General features: G+C 48.7%; 2 protein-coding genes across 3 annotated transcripts in view; one reads left to right on the forward strand and one right to left on the reverse strand.

The window, feature by feature from the left end:
* Positions 1-22,542, reverse strand: part of ITGAE (integrin subunit alpha E) — a 60,457-nt gene that overhangs the window by 3,189 nt on the left and 34,726 nt on the right. For both annotated transcript variants that reach the window (XM_013972207.2, XM_013972206.2), the window contains exons 16-29: positions 21,802-21,932; positions 21,168-21,298; positions 19,077-19,240; positions 16,837-16,965; positions 14,798-14,871; positions 10,700-10,832; positions 9,064-9,162; positions 8,285-8,364; positions 7,390-7,467; positions 6,810-6,873; positions 6,618-6,725; positions 3,171-3,227; positions 2,754-2,849; positions 965-1,060 (exon numbers count right to left, since the gene is read on the reverse strand). In XM_013972207.2, coding sequence (XP_013827661.2) covers positions 965-1,060; positions 2,754-2,849; positions 3,171-3,227; positions 6,618-6,725; positions 6,810-6,873; positions 7,390-7,467; positions 8,285-8,364; positions 9,064-9,162; positions 10,700-10,832; positions 14,798-14,871; positions 16,837-16,965; positions 19,077-19,240; positions 21,168-21,298; positions 21,802-21,932 — 1,440 coding nt within the window. The remainder of the gene's footprint in view (positions 1-964; positions 1,061-2,753; positions 2,850-3,170; positions 3,228-6,617; positions 6,726-6,809; positions 6,874-7,389; positions 7,468-8,284; positions 8,365-9,063; positions 9,163-10,699; positions 10,833-14,797; positions 14,872-16,836; positions 16,966-19,076; positions 19,241-21,167; positions 21,299-21,801; positions 21,933-22,542) is intronic.
* GSG2 (germ cell associated 2, haspin) lies at positions 3,171-6,388 on the forward strand. The gene has a single exon (XM_005694161.3). It carries the CDS (start codon positions 3,432-3,434, stop codon positions 5,775-5,777), a length of 2,346 nt encoding a protein of 781 aa, XP_005694218.2. The 5' UTR covers positions 3,171-3,431; the 3' UTR covers positions 5,778-6,388.

The raw sequence follows: 22,542 nt of genomic DNA on the forward strand, positions 1-22,542 counted from the left end.
CTGAAGAATGTGCATATAAGACACTGTTAACAGGAACTCTCTTGGGGAGGAGGGAATCTGGGGTGTGGGAGACAGGGAGTGAAGGAATCACTATTTTTCATTTGGGATCTTTGCATAAGACTTGAATTTTCTTGCTTTTCTGTTGCTGTTTTTTTTTTTTTAATCTGTGCAATGATATAATGGGAACACTTCTCTTTCTTCCACATCATTTTCTGTATCAGACACACTTAAAAATAAACAGAAATGTTATTTCTGACATGTCTAGAGAACTGTGCCTTTCCCCTCCTCCAGGGAGGAAAGCAGAGGAGCTAATGTTGAGCAATCCACTCTCACCCTCTTGACACTCAGGCTTCACTAAAGAGCTCACAGATGGACCATTTCTGGCGCTACCAGCCACCTAGGGCAAGTGTCAACAAGAACGACAGCCCTGCTGGGGCACATACAGTCTTCAGCCCACAGATCACAAAGGTCAAAGGTCAGTCTGATTTGCAGTCACATGTAAAACCTCTGCAAAACAAACCCAAGGGTTCCAGGACTTAGTTTAAGACTTACAAGAGAATTCTGCGCTCATGAGTATTGTAACCGTGGGCCACTGTAACTAAACACTGGTGTCACACACTAGGAAGCGAGTTAATACATATAATTAAAAAACTTCTCAACTAGGAAATACAAAAATTTTTCAAATCAAAATATACATAGATAGGTGTTGATTCCAGCCTAGTTGCAACAACTGAGACTTCCTCTGCTTAGGCCTCTTATTCAGTTGCCTCATTTCAGAGACAGAAAAACTTAGGCAGAAGCTGAGTAACTCAAGGTCATAGAGACAGCGAGTTGCAGAGTCAAGAGCAGAGGTGATAAGACTGAAACAGGAAGAGGGCAACAGCAAGTGCCTATTTGTACAAGGGCGCTAAAGCCAGGCACAGGCTTCCCAGGACAGCACCCAGAAAACAGCCAGGGATATTACCTTAGTTCTGTGGTTCTCTGTGTTGAGCCCCTCATACAGAGATTTGTTGAAAGATATTTCACCAAGGATCTGCAGCTCAGTCACATCTCTTAGTAACTATAAGATGGGGGAGAAAAAAAAAGAAACATATTTTAGACATGGACCTACGTTTTTCGGGGGGGGAGGGGAGTTAACTTTTTTTTTTAATTGGAGTATAGTTGATTTAAAATAGACTTCTAAAAAAAATGGACTTACAATTCCTGGACAGCATCATTCCTTACGTTTCTGTTTTTTTGGGATCTTAGTTCCCTGACCAGGGATCGAACCTATACCCCCTGCACTCGAGGGCAAAATCTTACCAACTGGATTGCCAGGGAAACTGCCCCTCCCCTCTCATCTTTCCCTTTAAATGTGTTCCTTCTCCAGTATTCCTCAAGTCTAAAGAATGGCCTCAGCAACCACTAAGTTTCCCAAGCCAGAAACCTAGTTAAACCTCAACTTCTTTTCCCTTACCCTTTACCTCACACCACACTTCCATCCCCAAGTCAGTTCTTAATGATTCTTTTCTTTTTTCAGTCTCTCTGAACACCTGCCCCTTTTCCTCCATTCTCACTGCTACTTCTTCAGCTCAGATCCCATCATTCTCACCTGGATCATAGATGTTAAATTTGACTTTAGTTCCTACTTTTGAATGAGTGATCAGGGAAAGTCTCGCTAAGAAGGTAAAATGTGAATTAAATATAAGAAAAAAGCACACACATGAAGATACAGGAGAAAAGCTGTCTTATGCAGAAGGAACAGCAAGTACAAAGGTCCAGTGGCTAGAACAATATCAGCAAACTAGAGTCTAAGAAGCAGGGAAGACGAAAGTATTAGGAGATGGAGGAGAAAGCGGAAACCAGATCATAGGATGCCTGGGACACCACTGAAAAAGACAAATTTTAGTCTAAGTGTATACAATTTTTTTTTAAAGCAGATAAGTGGTATAGTGTTTGCTTTTTAAAAATAACTGTTCCATGAAGAATGTCGGTGAAGGGCATGGCAAAAGCACAGGCAAGAAAAGCAGAGAGGAGGCTACGGCAGTGAATCCAGCAAGAGGTGGTGACCTGAACAGCAGCAGCAGTGGAGACACACTGAAGCGAATGGATTTAGAATATATCTGGGGGTGGGTAGAATGATAGAGTTTGCTGCTGGAACAGATAAGCGGATGTAAGAAAAAGGATCGGACTTCTCTGGTGGTCCAGTGGCTAAGACTCAGAGCTCCCAATGCAGGGAACATGGGTTGGATCCCTGGTCAGGGAACTAGTTCCTGCAAGCCACAACTAAGACCTGGCGCAGCCAAATAAATAAATGTTTTTAAAAAAAAAAATTAAGGAAAAGGAGTCGCCACAAGGAATTCCTAGAATCCCTAGTAAGTCAGCAGTGTAAGGGTATCCCAGATGGCTCAGAGGTAAAGAATCCGCCTGCCAATGCTGGAGCAGCAGGAGACGCGGGTTCCATCCCTGGTTCGTGAAGATCCCCTGGAGGAGGAAATGGCAACCCACTCCAGTATTCTTGTCAGGATAATCCGATGGACAGAGGAGCCTGGTGGGCTGCAGTCCGCCGGAACGCAGAGTCGGACACCCCTGAGCACGCAAGCAACTGCTAAGTTACCCTAGTTAGTTACCCTGAGAGAGTGAGGAAGCAACAGGCTGGAGCAGAAGGTGGATCAACAGTCCTGTTTTGGACACGTTATATTTGGAGATGCTATTAATATTCTCTTTTCCAGGGAAGATGCCCGAGAAACGCGCATTAATCAAATCGTAAGTACCTGCTTTGGCTGATTCAAGGAGAGCTCTGCAGCCACGGTTACATTTTCTTTATCCGAGGTGACCTTACAGCTCACTGAATGCCATTCTTCCACAAGCTGAAAGAGGATGGGTGTTAATTAGCACGATCTATTTATGGGGTGGGAAAGCTGGGAATTTTAACGCTTAGCACACAGACCACCTCAAGGTCGAGGAATAAAGGGTGTGAGCAGTTTCTGCCTTCATTTGGTTCCAGCAAAGCCGCAACCGTGGCAAAAGTGAGCCGGTGAAGAGGCTAAGGGGCGCCTCAGGAACGTTCGGGCTGTGCTTTCAGGGCAAACCTCGCAAAGTACAATCCCGGCGCCTCACGGCACCCGCTTCAGGCCCTCCTCTCTCCCCCATGACCCCCTCCCTCCGGTCTTTGGGATGACTGCGCTCACCTGAACCAGATCGCTCCCACAAACTTGCTCGTGAGCCTGAGTGCACACGGTGTGGGCCTGAAACGACAACCACCCCAGTCCATCACCGCAACACAACGAAAAAGCCAAACCGCCATAGTTACCCGCCCCCTCCCACTTCTCGCGAGATCCGTCGTGATTGCGCGGACGGCCGGGCGCTAGGACCCGGCGGGCAGGCGCGTCCGCGTCTCGAGGAAGTCTCGCGGTGCTGTTAGCATTTGAACTGCATGGCGGGTGCGGGCCATGGCGGCGTCACTCCCGCTACCCGCGAGTGGGCTCTTCCGAACGTACGGGGCAGCTGGCGGCGGGAGGCCGCGGCGGCGGCCGGGCCTGGCAGCCGTACAGTGGTTCCCGCCGCAGGACCGGAAGCGCTTCTTCAGCAGCAGTAGCAGTGACGCCAGCAGTGGCGGCCCCTCGCAGTCTGTCGTCTCCGACGATCCTGACGACCCCGACTTCCCCGGCAGCCCGGTGGGTCAGCAGCGGAAGCGCGCTGGCGCCCGACTCGCCAAGGGGCGGCCGAGTCAGATCGCGACCCCGAGACGCCTGAGGCTGCGATCGCGGTGCCCGCAGAAGTGCAGCACCCCCTGCGGCCCGCTAGGACCGCCGTCCTTTCCCAGCGGCAACCCGGGCTGCCTGAGCCCGGACCTCAGTGTGTGCGGCCAGCCCAGGGACGGCGGCGAGCTGGGCACCAGTGCCTCCCTGTTCAGCTCTCTGGCCTCTCCCGGCCCCGGGTTCCCTGCGCCAGAAGACAGCATCTGTACCGACCCTTCCACCTTTCTGGATGCAGCCTCAGAAGCTCCGAGCAACTTCCACCTCCCAGAAGCCTCCCTGGACCAGGCACCCCTCCCCTGTTCCCAGGACGCAGCGACAGGAGGAGGCAGGCTCACCAAGTTGGCCCACCAAGCCCAGGCCAGCCTCAGGTCAGCTCTCTTTAGCTTTTTGGACTCAGGAAATCCTGAGGATTCCGAGCTTAGGACAGATGGGAAGAATTTGCAGGAGTTCTGCCATGACAGGGAACTGGTGGGGAGGAGGCAGGAGAGCCCAGGTTTATCAGGCAGGGGTAAGAAGAGGGCCACAGACCAGGACTCTTGTCGAGAGATTGAGTCTCAAGGGTCTGTCCATATAGAATACGAGGAGGCCCGTGGGTGCAAGGGTGGAATCGCACCTGGGAAAAACAACTGGCCTGAGAGAACCAGGCTAAGCCGAAAAAGGAAGCATCAAGGGACAGCAGAAACCTCCCTCCTCCATCACTGCCAGGTTACAAAAGGCCAAAAGATGGAAGACGGTTCATGTGTCACCCAGGACCTGACTCGTTTACAGAATGCCTGCTCTTGGACCAAAACCAGAGCCTCCTTCAGTTTCCACAAGAAGAAGATCGTGACAGCTGTGTCTGAAGTGTGCAGCTGCATCACCCTGGCCAGTTCTCTGTCTGAGTCCCTCGTATCAGAATATTCACACCACCCTGTTGAGAACAGAACAAGCTGTGCTCTGTCCCCCCGGCACTCCTCCTCTATGTATTTGCTAACCCCCTTAAAGACACAGCAGGTCACAGACAAAAAGACATCTGATGCAGAAAAGCTTTATGGAGAATGCAATCAGGTGGGTCCCATCCCCTTCAGCGACTACCTCTCCGAAGAAAAACTAGAATGCTGTGAGAAGATTGGAGAAGGGGTATTTGGTGAGGTGTTTCAAACAGTTGCTAACCACACACCTGTAGCCCTAAAAATCATTGCTATCGAAGGACAGGACTTAGTCAATGGAGCTCACCAGAAAACTTTTGAGGAAATCCTGCCAGAAATCATCATCTCCAAAGAGCTGAGCCTCTTGTCTGATGAGACATGCAACCGCACACAAGGCTTCATTGGGCTGAACTCAGTACACTGCGTTCAAGGATCTTACCCTCCCTTGCTCCTCCAAGCCTGGGATCACTATCACTCAACCAAAGGGTCTGCAAACGACCGGCCTGACTTTTTCGGGGAAGACCAGCTCTTCATCGTGCTGGAATTTGAGTTTGGAGGGATCGACCTAGAGCAAATGAGAAAGAAGCTGTCCTCCATTGCCACTGCCAAGAGTATTCTGCACCAGATCACCGCTTCCCTTGCCGTGGCTGAGGCCTCACTGCACTTTGAGCACCGAGACTTGCACTGGGGGAACGTGCTCTTAAAGAAGACCAGCCTCAAAGAGCTCCATTATACCCTCAATGGAAAGACAAGCTCCATCCCCACCCGAGGGCTGCAAGTCAACATCATCGACTACACCCTGTCCCGCTTGGAGCGGGATGGTATTGTGGTTTTCTGTGACATCTCCGGGGACGAGGACCTGTTTACGGGACAAGGCGACTACCAGTTTGAGATCTACAGGCTGATGAGGAAAGAAAACAACAACTGCTGGGGTGAATACCACCCTTATAACAACGTGCTCTGGCTACATTACCTTACAGATAAGATCCTGAATCAGATGACCTTCAAGTCCAAACATAACACCCCCGCCTTGAAGCGAATGAAGAAACAGATCCAGCATTTCTATCAGACTATGCTGAACTTCAGCTCTGCCACGGACCTGCTCTGCCAGCACAGTCTGTTTAAGTAAGCCGGGGGTACTGACCACCCCCAAAGGAAAGGGCGTGGAACTAGAAGCCCCTGATTCTGTTTTTAATCTCTGTCCCCACAGCAGGGTGGGATTCCTGCTCTTACAAGTTTCCAATCAGCTATTCAAACAAGAATTTTGTTTCCAAGTGGAAACTGACATGTTTAAACTTAACAAATATTCTTTAAAAATAAACTATATGTGAGACCACCATTTACAACTGAAAAGCCCTTTTTCTGTCAGCAGACTTCATTTTGTAAATTCCTTTCCACAGTTTCCTTTTTGAACCTGGACACTTTATGTAGCCTGGACAGAAAAGAAGAAAATCAGGAACACCCAAGGCCTCAGCTATCATACTGCTAAGAGCCTGTTGCTGTAGGTGTCATAAGGCTGGTTTTGGGAACCACACTACAGATGAGTCAACTAAGAGCAAAGAGGCTGTACCACAGCAGAGTCTCAGGCGTACAGACTGGGAGACAAGAGGAAAAGAAGAAGGTAGACAGTTTATAGGAAGAAGGGCCACATGTTTATCAATCTCATTTGCCAATCACAGAAAAGCAGAATTTATCCATGATTTTCAAAGGGAAAATAAATGTCTCCGTGGCTACTAAAAAGGTTGAATTTTGTTTACTTTTTTCATCAAGGGAAGAAAAATTGAAATGTCAGTTTGGGCTGAGTAGTTAATATTCCTCATGAATATGACTTGGGTAATTTACTTCTAAAATGCGTTCCCAGGTTAACTCATCTTTTTTCTACTCCTTTTTCTAGAGTTCTAGTTTTTATACCTTTGAGAATCCATAGCCACTCTGGAAAGAGATGTGATACAGAACCACCTCTATGTACCTGAGTCTTGGTCAGGTTCGTCACTGTTAGGAACTGGAAACCTTGTAATTTAACTGGAACACAAATTTGCAACTGGAACTCAGCTCCAAAGAGGTTCTCTCCATGTATCTACAAGATAAAATCCAAGCGGAAAGTCACGGCTGGTGGTGTTTTGCCACCTGTTGGCTTTGCGATGATGAGCAGAGCACTTACGTTGAAGAGGAACTCTTTGTGGTGGGAAGACCCCTGGCTTGTGTTCATGTACATCACTGAGGGTCTGCAGTTGAGAGGACATGGGTTAGGCCTCAGGGCCCCTTTCTCATTTTAAATAAACTCATTGCTATCAATTGGGCACACTACAAGGGCCCCTGATTCTTAAGAGAGATCAAAGTTGAATAGCAAAATGTTGAGCAGTGGTGGGGCAGTTGGGATCAGGTTAGAATATTTGAATTCAGTCCCTTCAGGCTGGTTCTGTATCTGATTATCATTCCTCAGGGGGCCTTACTTTTTGTCCTCCTTTCTTCCTAATCCCTTAAGTCCTCTCTTCCTTCCTTAGCATCCCATCCATTCCCTTTGGTATCAAGACCTGTTGGCACTTTTCCTTCTTTGATTACAGCCACAGGGTTTCTAGGACCTAACAGTTAGTGCCCTAGAGATCAGTGGGAGCCTGGATTCTAAGCAGCCTCCTCTCAGGGAAAGGCAATGCCCACATCCACCCTGACCACTAGACCCACCCACAAAAGAAAATGCCTGAAGCTATCCCGCAGGTGTGGGGCCCCCCGGAAGTACTTACTTGGGAAGAACTGCAATGAAGGCATGTTTGATTGGAAGGCTGTGAGTTTTATTGACCAAAGACCTTCTTTCATTGGAACTAGGAAATAAGAGTGTCAGTTTATAGCACCCCTGCTTTGTACACATGGCTGCTTCTTACCTTGGCTTCCCAGGATCACGGGGGGTTAGATAGAAAAGACTCTTGGAGATAAACAGAGTGCAGAAGACTCTGCACTGGAAGACCAGACTTGGAGAAACACTGATTTTAAAAGGGTTTCTCCAGGACTTCTCTGCCAGTCCAGTGGTTAAGACTCCAGGCTCCCAATGCAGGGGGCACGGGTTCAATTCCTGGTCAGGGAACTAGAATCCTGCACGTTGCACAGTGTGGCAAAAAAGACAGTTTCTCAGCCTTGACAATATTGACATTTAGGGCCAGGAAAGTCTGTATGAGTGGCTGTCCTGTATATTGTAGGATGTTAACATCCCAGGTCTCTACCTACTAGATGTCAATAACACCCCCACCAAAGTCATGCCAATCAAAAATGCCTTCAGTCGCTGCCCCTGGGAGCAGAATCACCCCTGTTTGAGAACTTTACCAACTGTGTACCCTACCCCAAACATAGAGGTTTTGCAGAAGATAGCATCTCTGGGGTTAGATGAACCAAAATGAGCTCTCCAGTGCAAAACTCAAGTCTACCAGACTATACCATAGTTTTACTTTGTCAATAAAGGAACATTTTAAATATCTCTGATAACAAGGCAAAGCCAGATCACTGCAGGGACACAGGTGCCTTCCTGGGGCTCCCTGAGGCTTCCCTTCTAGGGTAGTGAGGAGTCATAGCTCTGACGCACACATGTGGGAGGGAGCCTTTTTGCAGGACCACAGCCCAGGCTCCCCTGACCCAGGCATGACTTACTTGGTGACCATCACAGTGATGTTGGCTGTCCTGTTTGGAAAGGCACTCTCCTCCAGCTGCCAAACTAACGAAAAGTTTGCCTAGTTAAACAAAAAAAGGTGGATTGATTCCCGTTTATTCCACTCACAACTCAAACTGCTTCCTACTAGCTAAACAGACCTGGAAAACGTAATTCAATACTCCATGCTTCTGTAGCACAGGATGCTTCGAGGTCCCATTATTCCACGTAATACAGTGTCAAGATGGGGTGAGCAGGGCAGACAGCATTATTCCCCTTTCACGGCCAAGGAAGCTGCTTGAGAGGTCTCCCACAGCACAGAGATCATCAGTGGCAGGTCAAGGCCTCCCCTCAGGGCTAATAACCTTCCAGACCACCCCCAGCTTCACTCTGCTGTACAGGGGTGAGCCCACCTTGTCTCTGACTGTACCCTCACCTCCACCGCTCCCTACTTCCAGAGCACACTGGGCAGCTTTACGCTCTGTTACAGATGACAGTATAGTCAAGCAAAGTATGGAAATTGCAACTGGGAGATTCTAATGAGCCTGGGAAGTAGAAAACACCAACCCTAGGGTAGTGAGAAGAGTCAGCTAATCAAAACAGACTCACAGGACTTCCTTGGTGGTCCAGTGGCTAAGATGCTGAGCTCCCAATGCAGGGGGCCGGGATTCCACCCCTGGTCAGGGAACTAGATCCCACGTGCCGCAACTCAAAGATCCTGCATGCCACAACTAAGACCCAGAGCAGCCAAATAAATAGAAAAAAAGAAAAACAGACTCACAGATGACCTCTTGAGGATGGGGTGACCAATCTTGCACTTCATGACCAGGACAGAAGCAGTCGGCTTAGGGTCACCGCACTGAATGTCTGGAGAAGGAGGCTGTTAACACAAAAGACATGGTTTTGAAAAGGCGAAAAAAAAAAAGGTTCAGTTTCCTCACAACAACATGCCAGACACCCTGCCAGGAGCTGGGGATGCAAATAAACCAGTCTTTGTCCTCATCTCCACAAGTTGAGCAGAAGGGCTCGGTACTAGATGAAGAATTTAAACGCAAGGCCTCAGGAGGGGTCCTGTGAGAGCGGCAGACACAAGCAGTGGAGAAAGATGAGGTCCAACCAGGAGGAATCAGTCTTCCTGGGGAGGGAGGCGTCTGAACTGCACCTTGGACCAGTGGAAGGCCCCCTGCATTGCCACGCAGCCTTTTTCAGCCATGGTTCCTCATCTGGACCAATGGATATGGAAAATGAGTGGCCACTGTTTTCTTAAGGGTCTAGTTCCATTCTAGATGCTTGGGAGATGGTGGCATGTAACGGATGCTGTCCTAGCTCAAACAGCCTCAGACCACCAGGGACACACCCATAATAAGACAGAGCCAGGTTTGTTGAGAGGAAAACTGCACTGTGGTGTATCTCGCCAAACAAAGGAAAAGATAGTTATTAAAGGATTCTTGGGAAAGAGTTTGGGGAACTATAAACAAAGCAGTGTTTTATAGGCTCAAAATAAAGCAGGGATGGGACGTCCCACATGGTCCAGTGGTTAAGACTTCGCCTTCCAATTCAGGGGGTGCAGGTTTGATCCCTGGTCAGGGAGCCAAGATCCCACATCCCTTGCAGCCAAACAACCAAAACATAAAACAGAAGCACTATTGCAACAAATTCCATAAAGACTTTAAAAATGGTCCACGTGAAAAAAAGAAAATACTTTAAAAAAAAAAAAAAAAGCCAGGGCTATGTGTAAAAGGGCCACTCAACATCAATTCTGGGCTGAAAAGTGGACCCAAAGACCCACTTTCTTGGAAACTATTCAGGTGAATGTGAAAAGCTGTGTGGAGAAACATTTTATCTGAAGTTTCAAGTCTCAGATGGAAAATGAGAATGCTTCTCTTTGTCAAAACAGTTTAGATTCTCCAGGCAACAGTAAGATGGTTTCATAATTACAGATATAACTTCAAACCGCAAAGTTTCTGATTGCCTATGATTTTAGAGAGCAAAATTTCTCAGTGTTACAATATTTTACAGCTGCTGGGTGTCCTTGGGAGAAATACTGTTTTCTGGTATCTTTACAGCTGGCTTTGAGTCTGTGCTCCCAGGCTGATGAAAGGCGGAACAGACTTTTGCTTTCCAGTCAAGCTAATTTATTATAGATTATTTCTCTCTCAGAACTCTAGGTAAGAAAGGCTGCGGGCAGAAGGAGTGATTGGGCGGCAAAACAGCACCATTGATGTTTAAGGCAGAGAATGATATGACTGGATCCATGGCTTATTGTTGGATTAGAGGGGATTTGTCTAGTTAATAATCATCTATTGAATGGACGAGGATGCGGCAGGAGGCAGAGTTAGGAGGTTTCCATAACCAAGCAGAGATGCAGGAAGGGAAAGTCATGAGCCATGTGGTTCCAAAACTGCTGTCATAGTTACCTTCTGTATCCTCTTAAACTGCAGGTTTCTGGGGAAATTCAAAGCCATGCTCGTCATGTAGGAATCTTCCCCAGAGTTAGTCAGGCTAATGTTCATGGTCAGCTCCTTTGTGAGACCCACCACCAATTCCTGCCTGCACAGGGTAGGCAAAGAGATAAATGTTACCAGTTTATTTAATCTGTGAAAACCTCAGTGCAATGCAACAGTACCTTCTTAACTTCTTAGATAATATTACCTAAAGGATACATTTAGCCTAGATTTCTTCCCCACAACAGAAACAAGCACCTGGACCACCATACCCACCTCAGTTGCTGTGTGACATGACCATTTATTTAGTGTTTGCTGTGTGTTGGGGACTGTGTTAAATGTTTCACACTCTCTGCTAATCCTGGTGATAACTCTGTGAAATTGTATGGTTACTCTCTGTGCTGCAGTGACGGGAACAGAAGCCAGGGGAGGCTCGCTCACTTGCCTGAGGTCCCACAGCCCCGAAAGAGAGTTGGGAGAATCAAATCTAAATCCTCTTTCTACCACCAACTCACTGTGACCCCAGGCAATGTACTTTGAGACACAGATTCATCCATTTCACGTACATTTATGGGGGACTTTGTGCCAGACACCCCACTCAACGCAGGAGAAACCATGCGGGGGACAGACGCTGCCCCAACCCCTGCCTTGGCCTGAGCTTTCCCACCACAAAATCACCCCAGCCCTTCCAGATTACAGGGTGTGAGTTAAGACATGAGTCTGTTCAGCATGGAGAAGAGAAGATGTGGGGACGGGTGAGGGCTTCCTTCACACTGAGGCACGGTGGGGTCCCGGAGTGCACAACCACTCTCAGTAATTGAGACCTACAGGGAAACACATTGACAACACGAAGAAAGCTTTCTAACCATCTGAAAGGTCTTAAAATAGAATGTGCTGCTCTGGGGAGTAATGTGACCTGTGTCTTATTGAGTCATTTTTGGTTTTTATCACAGCTGAGTGGAGAATAGTGGGCAGTGACAGAGCCTGTGTGCGGATCCATCTGGGAGATGACACAGGCCTGAAATAAGACAGCAGCAGCGGCGATGGGCTGGCGTGCTGCGGTTCATGGGGTCGCAAAGAGTCGGACACGACTGAGCGACTGAGCTAACTAAGTGGCGATGGGGCCATGCTTACAAGCAGAGCGCAAAAGAGACAGGAGCTGGGGACTCCCCTGCCAGTTCAGTGGTTAAGGCTCGGTGCCTCCAGTGCAGAGGGTGTTGGTTCGATCCCTCATCAGGGAACTAGATCCTACATGCCATGAGCATGGCCAAAACCTAAAAAACTTTTTTTAAAAAAAAGAGAGTCGAGGATGTGTCCTGAGTTTCTGTTTCAGAGTTTCCAGCCTGGATGACCCAGTGGGGCTGGCTGTGATGGAGAGAACACAGCGGGAGACCAGAGGGTGGAAACTGACCAGATGAGTTCAGTCCGGGACGTGATGAAAAGCACTCAGAGGACAGGAAGGCAGGGACACTGAAATGTCAGTTGGGTGTCCTGTCTCAGAGCCCAACAGAGAGATCTGAGAATCACTGGAATATGTACAGGGATTCTTAACTCGAGGTCCAGGGACAGTTTCAGAGTTCCCTGAATGTAAACGCTTTATGTTTGCAAGTGTGAACTTCTAAAGACAAGTGTCTGTAGTTTACCTTCGATTCTTCAGGAGATTAAAGTCCACAAAAAAGGTCAAACCACTGAGGCATTTGGATGCTAAGGATTAGGCTCAATACTTTGGAAAAAAGGCGAGACTGCCAGCTGTGGACACTAGGGGGTGATGTAGGGCCAACTGTTTCACAGTCTATTCCACAAGGACGTGGCTGGGAGGGCTTTAGGGGCTGTAATGAATTCCCAGTTAGAAACAAGTCTCCCTGTTAGGCTGGATTCCAAAGCACTCAAAAGCCTTGACTTGGCTCCTCCATGACTGAGACAGGCAGAGCTAAGCTATCTGCATCTGAAACACAAGTCCTGCAAATGTCTATGGAAAGGTTTCTCAGGACTCAGGACAGAGCTCTTCTTCAGAGATGCCAACTCAGCCAACCGGCCATCAGTGCCATGTTCCGCACACAGCACTAGGTGTGCGGGGAAGGAGCATTTTACGACCACCACACGTCCAAAACCAAACTCATGCAACCCACTCCAGTATTCATGCCTGGGGAATCCCATGGACGGAGGAGCCCGGCGGGCCACAGTCCATGGGGTTGCAAAAGAATCAGACATGACAGCGAAACAACAGCAAATCATAACAACAGAAACGATAGACAATTACAAGGGAAATGGGAAGGAAATCCAAAAAAGAGGAGATACGTGTATATGTATAGCTGAGTCACTTTGCTGTACAGTAGAAACTAACACAACAATATATGGAAACTATACTCCAACAGAAATAAATTTTAAAAAATTACCAAGCTCATGACCTCTCCTCCCCACCTTGCCTTCCAAACCCATTCTTCCGAAAGCTTTCCCAATTCAGTTCTTGGCATCAGTATCATTCTAGAATTCAGTGTGGTTCAACAGAACTTCTGAAGTAACGGAAATGACCTATTATATATCTGTGCTGCTCAAAACCACTAGCCATTATGTGGGTACTGAGATGTGCCTAGGGCGACTAAGGAACTAAAATCTTCTTTAATTCATTTCAATTTAAATAACCACATGTGACCAGAGGCTATTGTGTTGGACAGCACAGTTCTGGATGCTCGGGCAGGAACCCTGAAAGACTTCTTAGACCCCTCTCTCACACTCCCCACATCCAATCTGTCATCCAATCCTGTGGGCTCTAACTTCAAAATATAACCACCTTCATTGCTACCACTCTGGCCCAAGTCATATCATGTCTCACCCGAATTATCACAATAGCTCCTTACTGTCGCCCTGCCTCCACCTCTGCTCCTACAGTCTATTCTCAACACAGCAGCAAGAATGATCCTATTGGGACTTCCCTGCTGGTCCAGTGGTTAAGAATCCACCTTCCAATGCAGGTGACATGGATTTGACCCCTCGTCAGGGAACTAAGATCCCACATGGTGTGGGGGAACTAGAGGGCCCTAGCGCAGCCACAAAGACAGCAGTGTGTGGGGGAGAGCAGCCCCCCACACACACACACACAAAGAATGATCCTCTGAAAGGGCATGGTCACGGCATTCCTCTGACTTCCCGGCTCACAGTAAGAGTCCTCATGGAAATGGAGCCACATATGATTTTTCCTCCCCTCACAGGGCAACATCGACTCAATGGACATGAGTTTAAGCAACCTCCAGGAGACAGTGAAGAACAAGGAAGCCTGGCATGCTTCAGTCCATGGGGTTGCAAAGAGTCAGACAAGACTTAGCCACTGAATAACAGCCCCCCCTCCAATTCACTCTGGTGTCCTGGCCTCTTCCTCCCACCTCCAAGTGCCCAGCTCAGGGCACTGACAGGTGCTCTTCCTTCAGATACCCACAGAGTTCATTCCTCCACCTCGCTTCCATGAGCCTAAACATCACCTTCTCCATGAGCCCTTCCCGGACCACTCTATTTGAAACTGCAACCCCAACCGCATCCCTGGCACTTCCCTCCCACCTTTCCTGTCTTCTTTTTCTTCATAGTACATCTTTTCAACACAGTTGACTTACATATTATCTTCTCTCCCTAAGCAAAACTGTGAAAGTGAAAAAGGGGCTTCCCATATCTCCCAACACCTCGAGTTCTGGGCACAGAGGAAGTGCTCCCTAAGCATGTAAGGAATTAAGTAATTTGGTAAAGCGTTGAGCCAGGGAAGAGGTTATCTCTAAGTGAGGGGTCCTAGGAGTGGAGGACCCTGGGTTATGGAAAGAAATCTGGGTGTAAGCCCATCCAATGATCATAGGAGTCCACGCAGGCCTGCAACTACTGACTCTTCCCAAATTCATAACATAAGAATGCAAATCTGTCTTGCCTCCCTCATTGGGTGGCTGGGGAAGCAATGATACAATTAGTGCAGAAGCCCTTTGTGGGCTGCGAGGGAAAGGAGGAAGCGAGTGATCCTGGTGAGGGGTTTGCCCCGTAAGCCTTCAGGAGGTGAGCTAACTGCAGAAACCATGACGGCCGGATTCAACTCACTGAGAGATGGTGGCGGCCAACTGTAACTCCGCGACACAAAACAGCTTATTCTTGCAGTTCTTCTCATAGGGCAGCTGTAAGCAGAGAGGGAGGGGCAGGGTCAGCCCAGGGACCCCGCCATCCCCCACGGCCTTGCTTCGTGGTCTTCTCCCCAGCACATGTGTGTCCCTTCCGCTGACTCTGAGAAGTGTAGGTGAGGCTGACGGGCTGAAGTTGTGTCCACATGGCTATGAGAGGTGTGACTATGCTATACCTTGATTTGTCGGGCATGGGGGTGTGCTTGGTCCTACAACACAGGTACCATGCGTCAGGCCACTGGCCAAGGTCAAAAAGAGGGTGACCTTTGTGAAATGGCGGAAGTAGCTGTCACTTGCATATTATGTGAATTAAGTAGCAACACTCACAGCTCACTGCTCTGAACATTTAGGGGTGGGTGAAACCATATGAAGAAAAGCCTCCTTAGTCCTCTTAAGTAGAGCAGGAACAGCAGGGGACAAAGTGGGGGGGTACCTAACCAAATATTGTCAAGGTTCAGTCCCGTGAGCTCTTCTACCCCCAGGGCTAGTCTTCTCTGTAGGTTAAATATTCCCCCTTGTCGTCTTGCCTACACCAAACAAATTCAGAAATCACAGTGGGCCCAAAAGGTCTGTGTAAGATTGAAAAGTTCCAGCTCAGGTTGCAAAGTCACGTTTTCTAAAGGAGCAGGTCTATTTTTTATTATGGAGACACAGCCAGCTCCCTACCTAGGGAATCACTGCATTTATCTTCCCAGCAGCCAGTGACCATCACAGTAGCTTTGTGCAAGGACTGTCTCCATGATTGGAGCTACAGTGAGAGCCCAGAGCAAGAAAGGAATTCTTCCACTGCCCAGAGAAGGGGGATGCAGAATGCAGAAGTCAGAGCTGGGGGCTCTGTCTGACTGGGTCAACAATTGAGGGCTTTTGTTTGTTTGTTTGTTTTGCTTTTAATATAGCCAAGCAGCTTGTTCTCTTTCAGCAGGATTAAAACATCCTGAGCTCCCAGCTAGAGCTCATTCTCTGGAAAAATCTATGTGCTTGCTGCCGCTGCTGCTCAGTGGTGCCCGACCATGCGGCCTCATGGCCTGAAGCCTGCCAGGCTCCCCTGTCCATGGGATTCTCCAGCAAGAATACCAGAGTGGGGTGCTATTTCCTTCTCCAGGGGGTCTTCCCGACCCAGGGACTGAACCCCCATCTCCTGCATCTCTTGCGCTGGCAAGCAGATTCTTCGGCACTGCGCCGCCTGGGAAGCCCATCTCTGTGCCTAGACACCGAATAATTGCCCCTCACCCGTTTCCTCAGTGGGATAGTTTTTTTTTTAATCTCTTTCCCAAAGCGTCAAAGTAATTATTGATTAAGATAAGAATCCTGAATGGATGTTAAACAGGATACATCATGGGTCAGCAGGTAAAGAATCTGCCTGTAATACAGAAGGCACAGGAGATGCAGGTTCCTGATCCCTGGGTCAGAAAGATCCCCTGGAGGAGGGCATGGCAACCCCCTCCAGCATTCTTATCTGAAAACCTCCATGGACAGAGGCACCTGGCAGGCTACAGTCCATGGGGTCACGAAGCGTAGGACACGACTGAGTGACTAAGCACACGCAAATGTAATCTCAAAGCATCTCATATAATATACTTATTAATTACAAAGAGAACTAGCCCCAGCATGGCTTTCTGTGTACAGGGCAGGTGAGCTCCAGTCCAGTCCCCACACAGGCCTTCCGCCACACCATTATCAGAGACCTGTGCCAAGTATCCATATGCTTCATTAAATGTGTAGCAGGCACCTTTTGTGAACAGAAAAGAACCAGCCTTGGGAGTCATTTGGAGACCTGTATTACCCACCAGTGAGGTCCTGGGCAAATTAACACCATCTTAGGAACTCTATTATCCCCATCTGTGCAGGGAGGGTCCTAAACGTTGTCTGAAGACCCTCCCAACTTTAATATTCTTTGAAGATAAGGGAGCAGGGACTTTTACAGGGGTAGCACCTGGGAGAGTCTGGTCCTAGCCAAGTCACCTGGAAGATGGCGAAGGGCTCAGCATAGAAGTCCAGGATTGGTTGGGGTTGGTCCATCCGGCCCTCAGGGGACTGGAGGTGGTAGCTGACCTTGACAGTGATGTTGGAGAAGCAGTCCTCCTGACACAGCTGCACAGTCTCCAAGGAATGTGAGGTTGGAGTTGGATGTGGGGGAGAAGATGACAAAAAGAATACTTTTAACTTTGATGTGGTCACAATATTAAAGAATGAAAGGGGTTAAGCTAGGAGTCCTAAGCCTCTTCCAAGTAAGCCAGGCTGCCAAGAGCATTGGGAAAACCTCCCTTGATCTGCCACGGCCTTAGGCCTCCTAACTCCTTCTGGTTCCTACCTCAGTTACAGAGGGGTTCTGGCCAGCAGGAGTTAAATGCCAGCTTGGACTTAGAGGACAAAGGGGAGCCAAGAAGAGGAAGAGTTGTGGTCTCAGCTCTGTTTACAAAGATCTTTCTTGAAGCGGCACAGAGGACATATTGCTGCTGCTAAGTCGCTTCAGTTGTGTCCGACTCTGTGCGATCCCATAGACGGCTCCTCCATCCCTGGGATTCTCTAGGCAAGAATGGAGTGGGTTGCCATTTCCTTCTCCAATGCATGAAAGTGAAAAGTCAAAGTGAAGTCACTCAGTTGTGACCAACTCTTCACGACCCCATGGACTGCAGCCTTACCAGGCTCCTTCGTCCATGGCATTTCCCAGGCAAGAGTACTGGAGTGGGGTGCCATTGCCTTCTCCAGAGGACATATTAGAAAAATAAAAACTGTAGACCAGAACTTCCCTGGAGGTCCCGTGGTTAAGACTCCGTGCCTCCAATACAAGGGTCATGGGTTCAGTCCCTGGTGGGGGGACAGCCAAAACAAATGAACAAAAGAACTCTGAAGACCAGGAGATGGCCTGGGATGCCACTTGCCATTCTCTTTGTTTATTGAGACTTTTTGCCAGGTGGGAGCTTTGAACACTTGAGAACAGGTGAGCAAGCATCTTGGCTGGAAAAGGTAGCTATGCTTATCTTTAGGGAAGTCACAGACTTACTAGAAGTCTTAATCCATTTAACAACCAAACAGATGTTGGAACAGATGTGTAGTCTAAAGCATAATTTATGCGTTTATTGGAATACATGACCCTTTGAGGTCCACAGTTTGGGGTGCTGGCAGACTCGGAGTCCTGACAAATACATTTTTTTCATGTTTCTAGGTACCTTTGTCAGAAGTAAACTTTTGTAAATGACAACTTTTGTCTTTCTATTTCTACTTTGCCTCACTCAGGTTTTCTAATGTCGTCTCACATAAGGGCCTTCTGCCCCACTGTTGTTATCAGGTGGGGGAGGGAGCTCTGTTATTTCCAGTGTATTACCAAGAAAAATGGCAGCAATTAGAGGATTTCCCTTTTTGTCCAGTTTCTAGGAAACTCAGAGATTTACTTAGTGTTCAATCTCTGTAGATTGCTTTAACTTGGTTTTCTGGTACCATAACCCCCATCTCCCACACCATCATGTGATTCTTTACCTATTATGATTGTTTTAGTTGCCTCATTTGTGTGTGTGGACCCCTGTACTTCACTCCATGCACCTCAGTTCTTTTCTCAACAATACAGACCCCCTCTGGGAACTTCCCTGGCAGTCCAGTGGTTAAGACTCCCAGCTTTCACTGCAAGGGACACAGGTTCGATCCCTGGTCAGGGAACTAAGATCCCACATGCCACATGGCACGGCCAAAATAAAATAAAATAGATAACCAACAAGGACCTACTGTATAGCACAGCACAGGGAACTCTGCTTAATATTCTGTAATAATCTAAATGGGAAAAGAACTTGAAAAAGAACAGATACGTGTGTATGTATAACGGAATCATTTTGCTACACACCTGAAACTAAACAACACTGGTAATCAACTATGTGTGCACGCTCAGTCACGTCCGGCTCTGTGCGACACCGTGAACTCTAGCTCCCAGGCTCCTCTGTCCCTGGGATTCTCCAGCAAGAATACTGGAGTGGGTTGCCGCTTCCTTCTCCAGATCTTTCCGAAGACCCAGGGCTGGAACCCACATCTCCTGCATCTCCTGCACTAGCAGGCGGATTCTTTAGTACTGTGCTACCTGAGAAACCCCTGTTAGCCAGCTATACTCCAGTATAAAACAAAAATTAAAAAAAAAAAAAAACAATGAAACAAAGCAACCTTAAAAAAAAAAAAAAGACAGACCCCTCTGGACTCTTGGAAACTCCTCCACTCACATGTCCATCTGTAGGGATGAGCAAGAAGGACTCACAGAGACGGGGCCCCCTGCCCCACTCCCTAAGGGAGCTCTGATCCATCCTCTTGTCTGAATGCTGCAGCCGTTTCCTCTGCTTCATCACATCCACGTCCAACGTGAAGTTCAGAGAGGTCTCACCAAGGCCTGGGAATGAAGATCAGATCTTTCTGATTGAGCCACGGAGGTCAAACTCCAGACCGAGGGCCCTCCCATGAGCCCCTCCTGAGTGGTTTCCCCCACACAGGCACATCCCCGAGTTTCTTCGTTTCAAAGTTACTTTTCTCATGTCTTCTGTCCCCTGGTTAGGGTCCCTCCGTGCCCGAGACCCAAACCTGGGGCAGAACATCCCCAGGGCTAAGTCAGTCTTCCCTATGGGAAGAGGGCTTTTAGAGAGGAGGCTGGGATTGAGGGGGAAAATATTGAGGAGGAAAAGTTCAAGGAAGGGGGAGAGAGAGAGAGCATACAGTAAAACCTGAGGCCAGCAGAGCTGGAAGAACCTCGTGGATTACCTGGGCCAACTCCCTAACTGCAGAGAAGAAACCAGGGGCCCCAGCTACCCTAGTGGCTCAGTGGTAGGGAATCCGCCTGCCAGTGCGGGAGACAGGGGTTCAGTCCCTGGTCCAGAAAGATCCCGCGTGCTGGGGAGCAGCTAAGCCTGTGTGGTGCAACTACTGAGCCAAGTCTGAGTGCCCTGAAGCCTGGGCTCTGCAACAGGAGAAGCCACCACAATGAGAAGGCCGCACACCACAACTAGAGAATAGCCCCCACTCGCTGCAACTAGAGAAAACCCACATGGCAATGAAGACCCAGCACAGCAAAAATATATAAAATAAATAAATATTGAACAAAACAAAATACCAGGCACGGAGAGTGAAGGACACCTGCCCAGTGTCACGTGACCACCCATCAGATGCAGTTCAGGCTCTGTGGCCCAAACCTTCCAGCCTGTACAGCTGGAAATGACAGGGCTGCCCTTCTCTAATAACCAGACTTGATCCTGGACTCCTGTGGTAAAGCCAGGCCGCCTGGGAGCGCACTTTCTGACCTGCAGGAAGTAGAGCGACTTCTCGGGGATGGTGACTGAGAGACAAAGCCCTGGGGACTGTTGCTGAGGGTTTGTGCTGGAGGAGACCTCTTGGGTTGGCAGGAAGTACCTGGGCTGTGAAAGTCATGCCTACCCTCTGCCTTCCAGAAGCTCTCCCAACCAGCACCAGCCAAGGGGGTGGGAAGGGAAGCCAGGCCTCCAGCAGATTATCCAATCCCCCTACACTAGGGAGAAGGCAGAGGGAGGGAAGGGGAGAAGATGTAATCAGAGAGAAAGAGGAGAGGCACCTATACACACTGGCGTGGGCATAGCAGCTGGAGATGGAGAAGGGCCTGCCTTTTTCCAAGTCTTCTTTCAGAAACCCAACCCTTCAACCCGAGGACAGGATCCAATGCCCCTCTTCCCAAGAGGGTCAGAAAGACTCCTTCAGAATGTGGACTTAACAACAGGTCACCCTTTTCTGGGGCGGTTCCCATTGAACTGAACCTAAAGTCAAAGGAACACCAAAGAACTGATACTTTCAAAATGTAGTGTTGGAAGAGACTCTTGAGAGTCCCTTGGACTGCAAGGAGATCAAACCAGTCAATCCTAAAGGAAATCAACCCTGAATATTCATTGGAAAGACTGACACTGAAGCTGAAGCACCAATACTTTGGCCACCTGATGTGAAGGACTGACTCATTGGAAAAGACCCTGATGCCAGGAAAGATTGAGGGCAGGAGAAGAAGGGGGCAGCAGTGGATAAGATGATTAGATAGAATCACCCACTCAATGGACATGAATCTGAGCAAACTCTAGAAGAAGGTGAAGGACAGGGAAGCCTGGTGTGCTGCAGCCCATGGGGACAAAAAGAGTCGGATACGACTTAGCGTCTGAACAACAACAACAGGTCAAAGGAACTAAAATCTAATAGAGAGATTTCATAACACCCCACCCCTACCCAGCCCTCTTTCTCTGTCCCCTCCCCCACTGAAGCCAACAAAGAGTGACCAGAGCACTGGACAGGTCAGCTAGGCTGCCTGTTACCTGATTCAGCAGCTAGGGTTGCAGAGTTGATTTCAAAACACAAACACACATTCACGCTGCTGCTGAAGCCAATGGGCAGTGCCTTGGGAGTGAAGTTCATGGACACCTTCAGATGAACCACAGGTCTTGAGCTAAGTAAGACAGCAAAGGGGAACATGAGAAGTGACCACAGGACTTCTGGATCAGTGTCTGGCTCTTTCATTCATTCAGTGAGTATTTACTGAACATCTCTCATACGCCAAGTGCTCTTCTGAGTCCTCAGAATATAACAGAGAAAGAGACAAGACTTGCTCTAGTAGGAAAACAGACAACTATCAAATTAACATGAAAAAATAGGAAAATCCTCTGTGCAGGAAAAGGTATGTTAAAAATAAAATAGGATAAGGTAATAGAGACTAGGGGCTACTGTGAAGTAGGTGCATTGTCATTCCCATTTATAGATGAGAAAACTGGAACTTAGAGATTCTGCCCAAGCACACACTTAAGTTCAAGCTTAGATTCAAACCCAGTTCGATGGAGCCGATGCTCTTAAACAGCGTACTCCCTCCCTCCCATCAGTGCCTGGTGTCTTCTTGGGGTCATTTAGGGTAGGGCAAAGGGGTGAAGCTACTCAGAAGGCAGGGCAGACCCCTACCGGAGTACAGCCGCCCGGCCCAGCGCACCCACGGTGATGTCAGCAAGGCCATCGCCATTGAAATCTAAGCCACCGGCCACCGAGGTGCCGAAGTACTGGAGTCCTGGGGCCACAGCCGAGGCTCTGATCCTCTGTGGGGGAGAAACACAGGATGTCGGGGAGAAACACAGGATATCAGGGAGAGAAGGGGTTTCCTTTCAGTTTTATTCAGTCAACAGATTGGTCCACTCCAGGGACACTGAGGCACTGGAAAGAAAAAGTAAGGTTCTCCCAGGAGAAATGGCATTTGAACAGAGGCTTGAAGGGGGGTGGGGCTTGACCAAGAGGGTAAGGAGGGTGGGGGGTGGGGAAACAGCCAGGGGTCAGTGCAGTGGGAAAGGGGAGACAAGGCGCCAGGAGGCCTGATTTGGGGCTGGGGGGTGTCTACAGAATTACACTTCAGAACCTTACTGCAGACTCAGGGTGGAAGATGAGGTAGGAGTCAGGGTGTAGTGATGGGGCTGGATAGGAGGGGCTGGATTTGGAAGATGGTAAGATCTTCAGGACGCAGAGGCTGACAGGCTGAGCTGGGGGTCTATGATTAGTCCAGGTTTCTGCTGTGAGCAGTGGAGGGATGGGGCCCAGAGGAGCAGCAGGTAGCAGGGAAGAGGGTGCTTTCCGTGGGGCATCCTGGGAGTGAGATAATGGAGGCCATTCAGGGGAGGGGCGCAGGAGCAGCTGGACACACAGGACTGAAGCTTG

The sequence above is a fragment of the Capra hircus genome, chromosome 19 (assembly GCF_001704415.2).
Source record: "Capra hircus breed San Clemente chromosome 19, ASM170441v1, whole genome shotgun sequence".
Lineage (NCBI taxonomy): Eukaryota > Metazoa > Chordata > Mammalia > Artiodactyla > Bovidae > Capra > Capra hircus.

Coding starts and splice junctions, on each gene's coding strand:
- GSG2 (XM_005694161.3), top strand. CDS start 3,432: ATGGCGGCGTCACTCCCGCTACCCGCGAGTGGGCTCTTCCGAACGTAC.